This window comes from Antennarius striatus, chromosome 20, assembly GCF_040054535.1.
Source record: "Antennarius striatus isolate MH-2024 chromosome 20, ASM4005453v1, whole genome shotgun sequence".
NCBI lineage: Eukaryota > Metazoa > Chordata > Actinopteri > Lophiiformes > Antennariidae > Antennarius > Antennarius striatus.
In genome coordinates, this window is record NC_090795.1 from 15331032 (window position 1) to 15349426 (window position 18395).

General features: G+C 43.4%; 1 protein-coding gene across 1 annotated transcript; it reads left to right on the plus strand.

Moving 5' to 3' along the window:
- The first annotated feature begins 663 nt into the window (after positions 1-663).
- Positions 664-3011, plus strand: mos (v-mos Moloney murine sarcoma viral oncogene homolog). The gene has a single exon (XM_068304513.1). It carries the CDS (start codon positions 987-989, stop codon positions 2016-2018), a length of 1032 nt encoding a protein of 343 aa, XP_068160614.1. The 5' UTR covers positions 664-986; the 3' UTR covers positions 2019-3011.
- Positions 3012-18395: the final 15384 nt, after the last annotated feature.

Sequence of the window (18395 nt, forward strand, 5' to 3'; positions counted from 1 at the left end):
TTCTGCACCACACTACTTTTACTAAAACGAAAAAAAACAAACAACTTAAGTTATATTATTAATCTTAGTTTTAAGTTCAAAAGCTCAACAGATCATGTGTTTAACTTAGTCTGTGAACATTTTGGAAATATATTTTCGTGTTCCTTGTCATATTGTATGAAATGTTAATTTTCAAAGAGGGTGTACTCATTATTGCTGTGCACTATATATATATATATATATATATATATATATATATATACACACACACTGTGTGTCTATGTATATATACATGTATATATATATATACACACAATGTATATATGTCACAATGTGTATATATATATATATATATATATATATATTTATACACAGTATATGTGTGTGTGTGTGTGTGTGTGTATATACTTGAAGAGAATGACTTCAAGGAGTGCTACTAGGAAAAATGTGTGACCTTGGCCTCGACATAGCACTTTCCCAGGGTTTACACCCTCATTTCCACATGAAGGCAGCAGTATTGGCTGTTGGATGTGTAATCAGCATCATCTGAGAGAAAGAACATCACCCTGAGGTGAATCCTGCCTGACAAACAGTAAGTATGACTGGGGTCTTCCACTGAAGCAGACAGTTCTTCATGTGTTGGACAGCCTGGGTTCGGGTCTGTTCATAATGAATTCTCATCTCCCATCTCTCTTTCCCTCTCTACAGGCCCTTTGTGTGTATACTGTGTGGAATATTTTAGAAAACTGAAAAAATATCTGACGGGGATCATGAAAAACACACACACACACACGAAAAGTCTGATTAACTCTCATTAAGAAGAGATGAGTGTCACAATGTAAAAGCGGCTGGTATTTTCCTGTTCTGTTTTATGCAGTGATCTGAGTTATGAACCCGTTGAACTCAAACAGAAAGCGACGCGCCCTTCCGCCAGTAGGGGGCGCTGTGACTGTGACAGATGAAAAGCTTCGAGTGTGCGCAGCTGCGCTCCAGCCCGCAGTGAGGCAATGCCGTCCCCCATCCCCGTGACACGCCTGCTGCCCAAAGACCTCTACCCGTCTTTGGAGCTCGGGACCTTCAGCAGCCCGCTCACCAAACCCCTCGATGGCTCCAGCCTGCAGGTCCCCGTCCAGCGGTTCCACAGCAGGGCCGCCAGTCGGCTGTGGTCGTCCGTTATCCACTGGCAGGAACTCCGCTCCGTTCAGCCCGTGGGTTCCGGAGGCTTCGGCGCCGTGTACAAGGCGGAGTACTTCGGGGAGATCGTCGCGCTGAAAAGGGTCAAGAAGTGCACCAAGAACCAGCTCGCCTCCCGGCAGAGCTTCTGGGCCGAACTGAACGCCGCACACCTGCGCCACACAAACATCGTGCGAGTCATCGCGGCGACTACCGGTGTCCCGAAAAGCGTTGGAGATGAAAGTAGCATCGGGACGATTCTGATGGAGTTTGTGCACGGCAGAAATTTGCAGCAAATCATCTACGACACCGCCGAGCCGCTGGGGGCGGACCGGTGGCTCCGTTACGGAACCGACGTCGTCAGAGGCCTGCGGTTCCTTCACGCCCACGATGTTGTCCACCTGGACATAAAGCCTGCTAACGTGTTGGTGTCCTCTGAAGACGTGTGTAAAATAGCTGATTTCGGCTGCTCCTTGAAACTGGACCGGGGCTGTGAAGTGAATACAATCGGCCCCCACCTCAGTCACGTCGGTGGAACGTACACGCACAGACCACCGGAGATGCTGAAAGGCGAAGGGGTGTCTCCTAAGGCGGATATCTTCTCGTTTGGCATCACCCTATGGCAGCTGGCCACCAGAGAACAGCCATACACGGGCGACAGACAGCACGTTCTCTACGCTGTGGTGGCGCACAATCTGCGTCCGTCCGTGGAGAAACATGCAGTGTTTCGGTCAGAGATCGGCCGGCAGTGCAGGACTTTGCTGAACCGGTGCTGGAGCGCCGATCGCCGCTGCAGACCCAGCGCCCAGGAGCTGACGTCACAGCTGGAGCAGCTCCAGCAGCTCGGAACCGGGGAGCGCGACTGACGTCTTCAAGGTTCCACGTGGATCTCACTGGTGCAGTGGACTACACACCATCTGGTCCCGTCAGGGTGCATTTACGCACACGAAGACACTATTGATGACGTCAGCAATTCGAACAGTAACAGGCTCCTGTGGATATGACCTGGTGATCATTGTTCACTCTAATTGATCAAGGTCGCGTCAGACACGACATGAACAACTAACACGTATTAATAATATCAGCGAGCAATTCAATTAGATAAATGAATGAATTAAATGAAGCTGCCATGGTCTGTGACGTCCCCAGAACACAGTGTTGTGACGTGAGGGATCTAAGGTATTCCTTTTGTCTTGTGGGTTCGACTTGTTACGAAAATTAGGACGTCATCCGATGAAGGGTCATGTTTATCAGGGAGATCTTCACTCATTCTAGTAGGAGGTCCCTTAGGAGGTCACCAATATTCTCGCACAACCTCCAGAGTTTTAACTAAATCTCTAAATTTTCTTTTCCTTTACAATGCTTTCAGATTAGGGATCAAAATGTGTTGTGACATGTTTTCCTTCCATGATGAATGTAATGAGTAAGTGTGTTTCCGTTGTTTCATTAAAATCATTTTATACTCCTGAATATGACTCATGTTGAGCACCAGTCAGTTACACGTTGCTATACGTGTGTTGACCCTATCCCAAACCAACCACAAGAACCCAGCAGCATTGTTCTCTGAGCAGGGTGCACCTTCCCCATAGCATAAAGAAAGGCAGGTGAGGCACAAACCCCTTTGTTCTGTAGCACGTTGGATAAACTTCGGATTGAAGCCCAGTAGAATCTAGTCAGATTGTATTAAGAAAAAGGCTCCTCTTCAAAATAATCCTGATGGATTTACTTATCAGGATTATTTTGAAGTTTATCAATGTCTGCTCAGCAGAGCATTATACAAAATTATGACTGATCTCTTAAACTCGATCCCTTGTAGAAAAATGTTTATTTTAAAATGAATAAATTGAATTTTACTTGTACGTGGGATGCTGGTTACTTGTTCTAATGATCCTCGTTACTGGTTAATGATCCTGATTACTTGTTGATAAAAGAGTAGTAAACTGACTGCTGATTACTGCATACTGATTATTCTTCACATGCTTCAAGTAAATTTTACCACTAAACTACATTGTTTCAAATGAAGCTCCCACCTCTTACTAGTCCGCTTGCAGCTTCACTAGTTAAATCATGATGTTAAGGTATTTTCCTCCGCCAGGCTCCAGGGACTTCATCAGTATGTGGTGTGGAATAGCGGTTCCCAACCTTTTTTGCGCCACAGACCGGTTTCATCGAAGACAATATTTTCACGGACTGGTCTTCATTTGCTCGATAATTGTTAATGACGCCAGGACAGCTGTAGTCTAATCATAAATCATCCACAGTGGTTTTATGTAAAATGCAAACATCAAAAGAATCTTTTTTTCATAAATTGACAACCAACATCTCTGTAAATGAAATAATTGTAAGAAATAATAAAATAAAAAACTCAATTCAAGTGACTGCACTGATGTTTATTTAGAAATATAGCGACTTACAATCAGTGCATTCAGCGTAGGAGAAATACTGATCATTTCCAATAAAAAGGTGAACAAGTCAAATAATAATTACAGTAATGAGAATTAGTGGTTGGGGACCGCTGATCTAGGGGTCACAAGAGACAATGACACCTGAAGTGTGGTCCAGACGTCCGGTCTACTCCGCAGTCAATGCAGAAAATCCCGCTTCACAAACAAAGGAGGTTGGAAATGGAAGCAGGGTTTTCGATACTTTTTGGGCAATCTCAGGATAATCTGCCACTTCATTCTTCAGAAGACATCATCATCCTCATAAACATGTCACAGCAGCATCTTTAAACCTAACATGACATGACAGTGTATTTGTGTGGCCTGAATATTCTCCAGATATGTGGAAGACTTTCCTCTTTCACCTCTGAGGTGTCTGGCTGGAGACATTCACACATTCATTCATTTTCACAACCACTTCATCCACCGTCGTGGGGAGCTGGAGCCTGTCCCAGCTGGCTTAGGGTGTGAGGCGGGGGAAACTCTGGGCGTAACACCAGTGCACCACAGAACCACATAGACAAACACGCACGCATTCATACCTACGGTCAGTTTTCGACAGGCCAATTAACGTGAAGCGCATGTTTTTTCCTGGCTGGAAACAACTGTCATTAAATGTCTCATAGGGGGATCTGAACCTGTGGGGAAGCCGAGTCTCTCCTTGTTGCTATGTAACTGTTGATGTCTGAGGAATTTTTTGAAGAATTTTCTTACTCTTATTGGAGAGAAGATAAACACATATTGAGCAGAAATAGAGGAACAAAAATCTTTATCAGTCACTTTGGTCAGAACAATTGAAAAGTTTTTTTTAAATATATTTCTGCTTGAAGTCATAATACATGCTGTTAGCATCACATTACTTTCAATTCAGAGAGAGTGGTGATTTAACCCAATAGGCCTGTGAAGTTTTATCAACTTATGACCTCTCATCTTTATCGTTGAAATTTTATTTTTAATTTTTACGAAAAAAAGAAGTTTAAATCTAAGAAGGTACAGTGGTACCTCTACTTACGAATGTCTCTACATACGAAATTTTCTACTTACGAAACGCCTCAACAAGAAAATATTGCCTCTAGTTACGAAAGAAATTTCGAGTTACGAAAGGTAAAAATACAGTATGGGCTGATACTCGCAGCTCCCACAGGTTCATGAACGCAACATTCAAGTAGCTGCTCTGCCATTGGCTATTATCTAGTATCCTGGCATCCCATTGGCTCTGTGTGTAGCTAGATAGAGGTGTCTATCTAAGAGCGTCCTCGTCATTCGGCTCTCGACCCATGACGTGTTCTGATAGTTTTACATAAATATATTAATTTTTTGAGTATTCACTTTGGACCCCAAGAAAGTGACGGAGAAAAGAGGAAAAGAAAAGAAGAAAATAGTTTTTATGTCCATACAAACAAAGCAAGAGATAATAGAAAAGCATGAAAAAGGGATGCGTTTGGTTGATATCGCCAAAGAATATGGCCGTAATGCATCTACAATCACCACATTATTAAAACAAAAAGAACCTTAAGGAGTTTAAGGCATCGCGTGGGTGTTTGGAGAAGTTTAAAAGGAGGACTGGAATTCACTCTGTTGTTCATGGTGAGGCAAGAGCGCATGAACCAAAGAGGGCAAAAAACAATGAGGACAGCAGTTAAAAGGTAAATGACCATCATTTTTATTCTTTACTCTATTCTTTGTTTTTTACATTATACACAACTCTCATTTATTGTGTAATAATCTAATTGTAACATGTATTTGTTACACGTTTTGATGCATTTTTATGCCTTATAAAACATTTATGTCTGGATTTTGGGGGGCTTGGAACGGATTAGGGCATTTGCATGGAAAATGCGTCTCTACTTATGAAATTTCTTCCAGAACCAATTAATTTCGTAAGTAGAGGTACCACTGTATTGAATTTTTTTAAATTTTATATACTGACTTTAATCCCCACAGGGAAATTAGTGGCACACTCTAATTAGTTGAAATCATGCATATATATGTATGTATAGGCCCTGAACGCACAAACACACAGACAAGGGGCCTGTACGCATTCAGGGGAGGTAGGGAGGTGGGCAGCTCCATCGTTGAGCTGCCCAAATGAGCAACTTGTAAAGTGGACTGTCAAGGGGTTGAAAACGATTGGCAAGGGGAACCCAAAAGCACGACAGAGTAGCAGGCAAGTAAAGTCTTAGAACAGGTTTAACAATATAGGCAGGGGTCAGGTACCGGGTAATCAGTCCAACAAACCAAACGACAGACGAACAGGCAGAGTCCAAAAACCAGATGAGGTCATAAAGAGGAAGGCAATCCAAAAACCAGGCAGACAAATCCAAAGAGGGGTCCGGGAAACAGGCTGGGTCAATCAAAGGAATCAGAATAGCAGGCAGGAATCGTAGGCTGGAGAGTAAGGCAAACACTAAAACAATCTGGCAGAGACCAGAAGGCTGAGCTGGCTTTTGAAGTGTGGAGACAGATTGGGGAGTGGCTGCGGAGAGTCTGTGGAGAGACGGTACAGGGAATGAAGTGATTGTAGATGAGACAGGATCTGGAATGATATGACATGTTAGGAAAAGAAAACAAACACACGGAGAGGGGAGATCGCGTATAGACAATCAGACCCGTTCACCCAGCGTATATTGTGGGGCAGGCGTGCATCTCCGGTTGGTGGACCGCCTATACCGATCCGATGAAAAGAGTAAGGCGGCCCGGGCCTGCATCCATGTACGGCGGCATCGTCGGACAAACATCTGCACAGAAGCGACACCGACCTCCCGTTCCTGCTCAGGAAACAATGGTGGTTGATAACCCTGTGAACACTGGAAAGGCGAGAGACCGTTGGCAGAGCTGGGCAGGGTGTTGTGAGTGTACTCCACCCAGAGTAATTGTCTTGACCAAGATGAAGGGTTGTGAGATGCCAGGCAGCGCAATGCTGTCTCCATCTCTTGGTTCATGCGTTCTGCTTGCCTATTGGACTGTGGATGAAATCCGGAGGTCAGACTGACTTTGGCCCTCAGCAAGCTGCAGAACTCCTGCAGGAAGCGAGATGTAAATTGTGGCCCCCGATCAGAGACCATGTCACTAGGGAGACCGTGGAACTGGAAAACATGGAGGAGCAGCAGCTCAGCAGTCTCCTTGGCGGAAGGCAACTTGGGTAAAGGTACCAGATGAACAGACTTGGAAAATTGATCAATAATAGTCAGAATAACTGTGTTACCCTCAGAGACCGGTAGTCCAGTAACAAAGTCCAGAGATAAATGCGACCAGGGGCGGAGTGGCAAAGGCAGTGGCTGGAGAAGTCCAGAGGGAGGAAAAAGATAATTCTTGTGCTGAGCACAGGTCGGAGAAGCGGCAACAAACTCTTTAATATTTTCCTCCATGGAAGGCCACCAGAATGGCTGCCGCAACAAAGCCAACGTGTGCCTAACTCCTGGGTGGCATGCCAGTCGCATACCATGTCCCCACTGAAGAACCTGAGGACAGAGGTCAACAGGGACAAATAAACCATTATCGGGACAGGCACTGGGAGCCGGCTGATCCCTCAAGAAACGCTTTACCATGTCCTCAACCTCCCAGGTAACCGCACCAATGACACAGGTTTCAGGCAGAATGTTTTTGAGTGAAGCTGGAGGATTGTCTGACTGGAACTGGCGGGAGAGGGCATCAAGTTTAGTGTTCTTTGATCCTGGTTGGTAGGAGAGACAAAAATGAAACCAAGTTTAGAAGAGTTTAACCTCTAGGCAGACCGAATATATTCCAGGTTCTTGTGATCAGTCCACACTTTGAAAGACTCATCAGTCCCCTCCAACCAGTGCCTCTACTCCTCCAGAGCCAACTTCACCACAAGAAGTTCCCGGTTCCCGATGTCGTAGTTCTTCTCTGCCGGCATCAACTTGCAGGAGTAAAAGGCAGAGGGATGGATTTTTTGATCGTCGGCCGACCGCTGAAGTAGGGCTGCCCCTACACCCGAGTCTGACGCATCCACCTCAACAATGAACTGTCGAGCAGGATCAGGAACAGTTAGTACGGGAGCAAAGGCAAACCTGGATTTTAACTCCTTGAATGCCTCCTCTGCTGCTTGGGACCACCTGAAGAGAATCTTCTGAGACGTGAGAGCTGTAAGAGGAGCAGCAATGGAACTATAATTCCTGATGAACCTTCTGTAAAAGTGTGCGAAACCCAGGAACCGTTGCAGCTCCTTACGTGACACAGGGGTGGGCCAGGCTGTAACAGCTGAAGTCTTAGCTGGGTCCATAGACATCTTCCCGACACCAATGATGAAGCCGAGGAAGGACACCTCAGAAACATGAAATTCACATTTCTCCACTTTTACAAAAAATTGATGGTCCAAAAGTCTCTGCAACACCAGGTGGACGTGCATAACATGTTCCTGTGGGGACTTGGAAAAGATCAAAATATCGTCTAGATACAAAAACACACAGACATTAAGGAGATCATGTAGGACATCATTCACTAGCCGCTGGAAAACAGATGGGGCATTTGTTAGGCCGCACGGCATGACTAAGTACTCATAATGTCCACTAGGGGTATTGAACGCTGTCTTCCACTCGTGACCCTCTCTGATACGGACTAGATGATATGCATTCCTTAAATCAAGTTTAATGATTTAAGGAATCATGCAAAAATTCAAAAGCAGAGGAGATGAGTGGAAGCGGGTAACGATTCTTAACAGTTATTTCATTTAACCCTCTATAATCAATACATGGTCGTAAAGTCTTATCGTTCTTTTCAACAAAAAAGAATCCTGCACCAGCAGGGGAGGAAGAGGGACGAATGAGGCCTGCTGCCAGTGAGTCCTGAATGTAGGTGTCCATGGCCTTCATCTCTGGTGTCGATAGAGAATACAGTCTACCCCTAGGTGGGGTAGTCCCAGGAAAAAGGTCAATAGCACAATCGGACGGTTGATGAGGTGGAAGCGACGTTGCTCGCGCCTTACTAAAAACCTCCTTAAGTACCCCGGTTAAGTCAGACAACCCGACAGGACAACATGGACTGAGATTAGGCAAGATGGACTTAAGACACACAGCATGATAATGAGTACCCAACTGAAGGATAGTTCCGGAGACCCAGTATATGTATGGGTTGTGCCTCCTTAACCGCAGGTAGCCCAAAATCACTAGCTGCTGTGGAGTGTGAATGAGGTGGAAAGGTAAACAAAAGCACGGTTTGGTGCGTGACCCGGCAGATAAGACCACCATCCAGGGTGGTGGCGTCAATGGGCTTGGTCAAAGGTTCCTTACTGATCCCTAATTACGTGACTAGAGCAATGTCAATCAGGTTAGTGTCAGCCCCAGAGTCAATTAACACTCCTACCTTGATCTCTTGACCGGCACAGCGAAGTAGGGCATGCAGCACTGGTCGAGAGGGCACACTGCAGTTTGTTTTCTGACTCACCAACGCCCTCTGTTCAACTGGTGCCCTGCCCTTTACTGGACAGAGAGAAGCAAAATGGCTGGACTGACTACAGTAGAGGCAGAGATTTTCCCACAGACGACGCTCTCTCTCCACTGAAGACAGACGATCCCAACCTAGTTGCATGAGCTCCATCTGACCTCTAAGGACGCTCTCCTCTGACGGCAGAGAAGGTGGCGAAGAACCCGATGCAGAGGGGAAAATCCGGACTGCTTCAGGATGACGAGCTCTCTAGTTAAATAATTCTGAGGTTTGTTTTCAGATATGAGCTTGCTCAATCATGTATCATTTTATATACATTATAACTATGCTTTAAAGGTTCATTCACTGTTTAACCATTATAATGGAGTTAGATCAATTATGAACTTATAAAGTTAGGGTTCCGTATATTCTCCTATATGTTTGAATGTCCTTTTGCTCATGCACTCACGGTCAGTGATAAAATGTAAATCTTGAATATCAGAATGTTCCGACTAGATAGCTGAAAAACATTCAAAGGTCATTTTTCGCTGTCTGTAGAAGGAGGAAAGACTTAAGTGTAAAGAGTCTCCCAGAAAGACTAGAAGCTCTTAGTCTAAATTTACATTCCATGTTCATCAATGATCGGACTTTCTCCGTGTCAGATCTGATACCATTGAATGGTTCATTTCACTCTGTCTGTTCAATGAATCTGGTGATTAATTGAAATCTTTGTCTTGTGCCATTGCTAGAATAAATCAACACGCTGTATCTGGTATCAGGCTAGTTTCTGACAACCAGAGAGTTCTAACGTTCTACCCCGACAGACAGCAAAGAGGAAATGTAAAAAGAAAGGCAATGACGTGAAGGGATGAATCCAGGAAATATGTTTCTGTGGTCGCTCTGTGAAGTCCACGCATGGACTGAATATCATATTATATTATATTATATTATATTATATTATATTATATTATATTATATTATATTATATTATATTATATTATTATCATGATTTCAATATCACGGTCATCCAACTACAGCTTCCCAACCATGAATCACTTCACAAGTTGTTCTGTGTGTTCATTTTTTCAGGGAGCCCACTAATTATAATTTTTTTTTTTCCTGCACAATCCTGCATTAGATGTTGAGAATATCATTTTAATGTTACATCTGCCCATTTCCAGTCTGGCAGAGGAGTACAAGTGTGCCAAGGTCAGACTGGAGATCATGCTACTAGATTTGAGCGATCCATTTGTAGCCCAAATGGCACTCATCCAGAGTACGAGCTAGAAGTCAGTCTGCTTAGATGGAGAAAAGTGGACAAAACCATGTGTAGAGCAAGGGCCGCACCAGCTCCAGGCCCCAAAGGAGTCCCATACAGGTTCTACAAAAACACGCCAGATGTCCTACCAGTCCTCTGGAAGCTGATGAAAGTTGTGTGGCAAAAGAAGGAGATACCAACGTCATGGCGGAGAGATGGAGGAATGTTTATCCCCAAGGAAAAGGGTGCTTGAGATCGGCCAGCTTCGCTAGATCAGTCTTCTAATCATGCAAAGAAAAATCTTCTTCAGCGTGGTCGCTCATAGGCTGGCAGTATACCTGCAAAGAAACTGTGGTGGGGGTTTTGTTTTTCTTAAGGACAGGAGACAGTGTATAAATACAATATATATTTATTTGTCAATTCAAATCATGCATAGGTTGAGTAGCAGTACAATAATATCATCGATGATATATTGTAGACAGACAGACAACTTCAACAACTACTTATCTTATTATAATGAGATCTCTGGAGACGATGAACAGTCATTCGAAGTGTTATTACACAATACTCTAGGTACAGGAAAACTTTAAGTACAACAGATATGAAAAGGATCACACATCATTTATACTCTGAAGGCGTGGCTAGGGGAGGTGTGAATCTGTTGTTTATCTTCGGCACCTCTGCTCTCAACTAGTTTCAGTAGGTACATCATAACCTCTAGACGTTAACAAAAACGTCAAGTCGACAGTTTCACAAAGCTGATGACATAATATAATCAGTCACGTGAACCACGTGAGGACACATCTATTGCAGACAAAATTATTTAAAGATACTGACAGTTTTGCAAGCATTTACAAATATGGTCAAACAGTAGATTATTTTCATGCAGAATCTTCATGACCTCGGGACAGCCTTGTGCCATCTTCCCAAGCGCTGAATGATTTGAGACACACACACAACAATCCAGATCTTTGGTTCTATGAAATGATATTATTTTATTATTTTATTGTATTATTTTTTGTATTTAAAATATTCCAACACATACCACCCTTCCATGGCTTTTAAGCCATTGACCAAAACTGGGAAATTTAATCAAATGCAACAATCCAATTTTTAACAAAGATGGCGCAGATCTATGGCTACTGTCTCACTATTCTTCCACTACAAATGGAGGTGAAACCCCTGATGACTGCATTCTTGGGGAAAAATTCCTCCGTGACCCTAACAGAGCGATCACTTTCTTAGCCTGGAGAGAAGACAATCCAAAATTAGTAGACTCCAAAACATTTGAACATGAACATTTCATCTACAGATAAATCATCACTAAATTCTAAAATGGTTCATTATTTATTTTAATTCATTATTTATTTCAAAATACTGATCAATCAAGTAAATACACTTCTAATATGAATATGAACTTATGACAAACTGAAAAACTGAACGATATGTAGTAATGAATTTATGAATTATAACTGAAAAACTTATTGGTGACACAAAGTTACCAGCCCTTCACAGTGTTCTCGTCCCATACTTGGCTGCATGGCCAAGGACCTTCCCCCAGAGCTCAACCTCTAAGTAGGTGTGAGGATCTCCCTGCTTCACTGACATCGAGACGAGTGGAATATATACATCCATTCCCCTTTGTAGTCAGACTTCCCCTCACACCATGGGTGGGCGAGTCTGGCAGGAGTCCCTGCCGCCGCTGTGCGCGTTGTAGAAGGACGCCTCACTCATCTCCGTCATCTTCATCACTCGAAGGCTCTCCTTTCGCTTCTCCCATGTCGGCCCAGTCAGGCACTGGATACCGGTTTTTTTCTCGGAGATTGTGAATACATATAGATTTGAGAGTAGAGAGAGAGAAGGTAGAGTAGGACTTTATTCATCCCTTCAGGAGGTTCCATCAGGGAAATTAGTTTCTCCGTCACATTACACACAGCACAGTGCGTACACAGAAAGAAAAGACACACAGAAAGTAATGCCAACACCAAATAGAAAGAGTAATAAATAATAACCCACCAGACAGGGAGAATAATAAATAACCCACTAAATAAAGGAATATACAAATACAGAGACCTAAATGGGCTTAGTAATAAAGGGCCTGAATAAAAAAACCTGGACAGGCATGGACTGAATATTATAATATATATTATATATTATATTATATTATATTATATTATATTATATTATATTATATTATATTATATTATATTATATTATATTATTATTATGATTTCAATATCACGGTCATCCAACTACAGCTTCCCAACCATGAATCACTTCACAAGTTGTTCTGTGTGTTCATTTTTTCAGGGAGCCCACTAATTATAATTTTTTTTTTCCTGCACAATCCTGCATTAGATGTTGAGAATGTCATTTTAATGTTACATCTGCCCATTTCCAGTCTGGCAGAGGAGTACAAGTGTGCCAAGGTCAGACTGGAGATCATGCTACTAGATTTGAGCGATCCATTTGTAGCCCAAACGGCACTCATCCAGAGTACGAGCTAGAAGTCAGTCTGCTTAGATGGAGAAAAGTGGACAAAACCATGTGTAGAGCAAGGGCCGCATTAGCTCATATTCTTTCTCATATTATATTATATTATATTATATTATATTATATTATATTAGTGTGTATATTGTTTATTGTTTACATTGTTTGGCGCATTGTTTCCGTCATCCCTCCGCTCTCGTGTGAACTCCCTTCTTCTTCATCTCCCCCAGAGGAGTTGAGCAGTTTAACGGCTCGGGGGATGAAGGAGTTCTTCAGTCTGTTTGTCATGCATGTTGGCAGGCGCAGCCTCTGGCTGCTCAGGCTTCTCTGGTTGTTGGTAACGGTGTGCAGAGGGTGGCTGACATTGTCCATGATGTCCAGCAGTTTGTCCAAGGTTCTCTTCTCTGATTTACAGATTACAGTTAACTGTTGTCTTTGTCCATATTATCTTCGGGATTTCTGCAGACCACGGCTTATCAAAATGCCACTCACCAACCGTAGCAGTCTATTCAACTTCTTGAGGCCATCCAGGACCACCCCTTATCTCCCTTCTAATTCTGCTCTGTAGATTATTAACATCATTATTGGTATCACTTCTCTTTGGGGAATTGAATAACCGGAAACTGTGCTGTATCATCATCCCTATCATAGCCAGAAGGAGAAGAAAGAGAATTCCCCCTTTCCAAGGAATCGTTCCCCTGGCCTCCATCTTTTTCACTGAGAATGTAACAGTTATTCTGACTATTACTGATCGATTTTCTAAGTCTGTCCATCTGGTACCTTTACCCAAGTTGCCTTCAGCCAAGGAGACTGCTGAGCTGCTGCTCCTCCATGTTTTCCGGTTCCACGGTCTCCCTAGTGACATGGTCTCTGATCGGGGGCCACAATTTACATCTCGCTTCCTGCAGGAGTTCTGCAGCTTGCTGAGGGCCAAAGTCAGTCTTACCTCCGGATTTCATCCGCAGTCCAACGGCCAAGCAGAACGCATGAACCAAGAGATGGAGACAGCATTGCGCTGCCTGGCATCTCGCAACCCTTCATCTTGGTCTAGACAATTACTCTGGGTGGAGTACGCCCACAACACCATGCCCAGCTCTGCCACTGGTCTCTCGCCTTTCCAGTGTTCACAGGGTTATCAACCCCAATTGTTTCCTGAGCAGGAACGGGAGGTTGGTGTCCTGTCTGTGCAGATGTTTGTCCAACGATGCCGCCGTACAACCTGCTCTGAGTGCCTCCCCATCTCTGTAGCAGGAGCCGTCCACAAACAGTGTCATGTCGGCTGACTCCAAAGGGATAGCACTCAGGTCAGACCTTAGTTTAGCATATCTCTCTGCCTCAGCCACACAGTCATGTGGGTCTCCCTCAAACGGGAGTGGAATGGAGTCTGTTGGGTTTTTCACCCTGCAGACATGCAACGTCACATCCGGGTAAGGGGGGTATTCAAGAAGTCTATAATAGTCAACCGTTGTGCGGTTAACACAAATTTTCCTCTTTCAATTAGGTTTATCAACTTGTGATGTGATAAAATCTCTATCAAATAGCACATAGTAAGAGCTGACGCTTTTTCATACAACAAATGAGCGGCAGCCAGGTGCTGATAACAAGTCTGGTAGACCTAGTTCTACTGGCGTTAGTGCAACAGAATAATAGGCAATTGGTTTAGCATGTGTGCCTATACCTGTTTTCTGGCCTAACATCCCTACTGAATGTCCCTGACAACACAATACAAACAACTGGAACGGTTTGTCTTAGTCTGGAAGAGTCATAGCCTAACTAACTTTCCTACATGTTTTTAGAAGCGTCTCTTAATTTCTTTCCTTGGGTTTGAAACATCTGCAAAATAGCTAATTCTCTATCACGCTTTTGAACACGTTAAGGTTTTTATCCTTTGGTTTATAGTTTTTATCAAAGTCTCCATTTCTCTACACTGACTTATGTCAAATGTACCATCCGCAGGCCAGGGAGACTGATTGCTTCGCGTTTGCTTCCTCCATTTTTGAGAAACTTTATTTATTTCATCAGAAAAAAAGGGGTTCAGTTTACAGAGAATCCCCACTGCAGTCCAGCTCTGTGATTCAGACCCCAAGATTCACACAGCAAAGACAATGTAAGCAGTTATGTAGTGTTGTAAAATGTGTATATGTAAATGATATAAATGAAAGGTAAGAAGTTATGTTCGTAATGTGAAAAATAGTGTAAAATGATACTGATACACGATTACAGAACATACAATTTGAAAGATGTTTTAGATCAGATTGTAAAATGATAAACACAGACCAACAGTGAAAAGATCATTTTATTGAATGCAGTTTAATTAAATTAAAATATTTCTATATGTGTAGAATTATGTGTCTATATGATGTTTACCGTATTGGCCTGGATATAAGACGACCCTGATTAAAAGGGTCTTTTTCAAGACTCAAGTTTGAAAAAAGACTTTTTGAACACCAAATTTAATTTTTATACAGAAAATAATTACAGTACATCTTAAACAAATGATTATAACAATATATTCCAGAGAAAAAGCATGTTATTTCACCTCATTCAAATCCTGCAAAAACTGTCCATCACATCTTAATATCTGAACATTGCCGCTACGTTTCTCCATTTTCTGTTATCTCTTCTCTTATTTTCTTCTCTTTTCTCTCTTACCGCTATTTTTTATTTTTCTTCTTCGTGCTACCGCTATTTTTATTTTTCTTCGTGACAGGGGTTCGCTTTTGCCTGGGGACTTAAGTTCAGCATTGGCTTTAAAGATAACTGGCGCCATCTAGCGTTGTGAATGGGTACAATGTCTAGACCCCGAATGTAAGACGACCCCCACTTTTTCAGTCTTACTTCAATGCAAAAAACACCGTCTTATATTCGGGCCAATACGGTACGTATAAGTATTATAATGTATATTGGTGTATATTTGTGTATATTTCTGTGTTGTCTGACTCTGTAGCTACCCCCCCCCCCTTTTTTTTTTTTTTTTAGAGGGTAACCGTATCAGTCACAATCAACCAGACACTATTAAACTGCCAGGATCATTCTAGTATCAAATCTCTATGTAAACCACATGATAGTAACTAGAAAAAAATAACAAATGTGTATTCAAATATCACAAGCCAACCACAGACAAACAAATTGTCAAATCACACGTATCTCGGATGTTTTTGTATTAACTTTGCACACACGCCGCCGGCACAGCTCTTCCAGACACCGAAACAACCACTCGTTCACAATTAGCAATGATAAGCTAAGTAATGCTAAGCTTATTATGCTATCCAAAGCTACTATATTAAAGTATATTAACTTAAATGTGCTATTTTATGCAAAGCTAACATGCTAATTTATGCTAGTTTATGCTAATTTATGCCAAACTAAATCAGAACTGTCTCGGTAAGCATCTATAAAGTGATACACTTATCAAACAACCCAATTTTCTGACAAAAATGGCAACATCTGGAATTGGAAATCATGGTCGGCTGCACGATCTCCACGCTGGCCTTCACTCTAGCCATGGGGGTCATCACAAGGGCTTCTTGATGGGTGGTTGGCGGACAGCAAATAAGATCTGGGCTGAGGCTGCTGCCAATCAGGGCCTATGTGGATGACTTCACAACGTTGACCACAATCAGGGCTTGCACAGTAAGGCTGCAAGGAAAGCTCCAGCACAGCATCGAGTTGGCTCGCATGAAGATCAAGCCGAGCAAGTCCAGGACCATCTCCATTGTCAAGGGGAAGCCCTCTAACCACCGCTTCCACATTGGGGAGGAACCCATTCCAACGTTCTCTGAGAAACCTGTAAAGAGCCTCGGTCGTTGGTATGATACTTCCCTCAAAGATAAAAAGCAGGTGGAGCAACTCAGGACGGAGGTAGCTAGTGGCCTGGAGCAGTGGTCCCCAACCCTTGGTCCGTGGACTGGTACCGGTCCGTGGGTCATTTGGTACCGGGCCGTAAAGAAAGAAAAAAGAATTGACATTACTTCTGTTTAATTATGTCGGAGTGTGAGAGATGTTTTATTATGAAAAGTGATGTCTGTGCGGAATGACGCACAGACAAATGCATACATCTGTCCCACTTGACAGTTCTTGGTCACGTGACAGGTTATCAACCCACATAATTAAGCACCCACAACCGCGCCAGTGTTCTGGATTACAGTCAAGGCAGATTATCCTGAGATCGCCCAAAAAGTATCGAAAACCCTGCTTCCATTTCCAACCTCCTGTCTTTGTGGAGCGGGAGTTTCTGCAGTGACCATAAAAAATACCAAACTGCAGAGTAGACCGGATGCACGGAACACACTTCAGGTGTCATTGTCTCCCGTTACCCCTAGATCAGCGGTCCCCAACCACTAATTCTCATTATTGTAATTATTATTATTTGATTGACTTGTTCACCCCTTTATTGGAAATGATCAGTACTTCTCCTAAGTTGAATGCACTTATGTAAGTCGCTATATTTCAAAATAAACCTCATCAGTGCAGTCACTTCAATCGAGTTTTTAATATAATTATTTCTTACAATTATTTCGTTTACAGGGACCTTGATTATCAATTTATGGAAAAATGATTTTTTATTGAGCTAGTAGGCCAGGAGGTACGGCGGGAAAAGGAAGCAGCAGGCACGCACAAGCTGTGGCGCAGGCAAAGCAAAGACAGTGAATGGCAAGGGAAGGGCTGGAGAAATACAAAAAGAATTCCTGAGAAGATCTGGTGGAGGTGGGAGACATTCAGGACGAGCTTTGCCATCAGGGCTGCCTATGATGTGCTGCCCTCTCCTGTAAACCTAAGCCAGTGGTACGGCGAAAACCCCACATGCCGGCTATGTCCAAGTCTGGCAACACTGAGGTGCATCGATGGGATGCAGGACCAGCCTCAACCAGGGCCGATACATCTGGCGGCCCAACCAGGTGCTAAGATGTCTTTCAGCAGTGCTGGAAGGCCAACACACAGCCATGAATGCCCTTCCTCCCCCATCATTCTCTTGGCACCAACACCATTCATCTGAGTTGGACAGGCCAGCTGGGCCACCTTAAGAGCTGATGCTGGACAGCTCGGCAGAGAACGAGACTGGAAGCTGCAACCTGTGTCCGGACTGTGTTCCGTGGTCACCCTCGCTCAAGCTCGTCTACATCACAGAGCTCACAGTGCCCTGGGAGGGTGCAGTGGAGGAGGCCTATGAGTGGAAGAAGCTGAGGCATGCTGACCTCGCTGCAGATGCTGAACTACAAGACAAAAGATCCGACCTTGGCATCTAGGGAGTGAACTTCGGACGCTGGGAATCACTGCTGAACCCTCTGGAGGTGACATGGGTTAATCAGTGAAACATCAGTGAAAGAGGGCGCCCACTTGACAATCCGAAGGATGCGATCACTCACTTGAATTCCACAGAGTCTCACCAGTGCCTAAAGCACTATATCTATTGAGGGATATCAATACCTAGTCCTATACAACAGTCCTATACTAACTTGTTTTTGTTTTTTGGAGTTGGGATGTTCAATTTATGAGTTTGTTCACCTGAACCCTTAGTGAGGCATTTTCTGAATTCTCGACATCGATCATGGCATTGTTAAACACCAGCATTTGTTTGAGGTCTTCTATGTCGCCTGTGAACGATTTAGCAAGTCAAGCTTTTGGGGGTGCTCTTCCATTGTGCTTTTAGTCTTATGTGTGAGATGATGGTC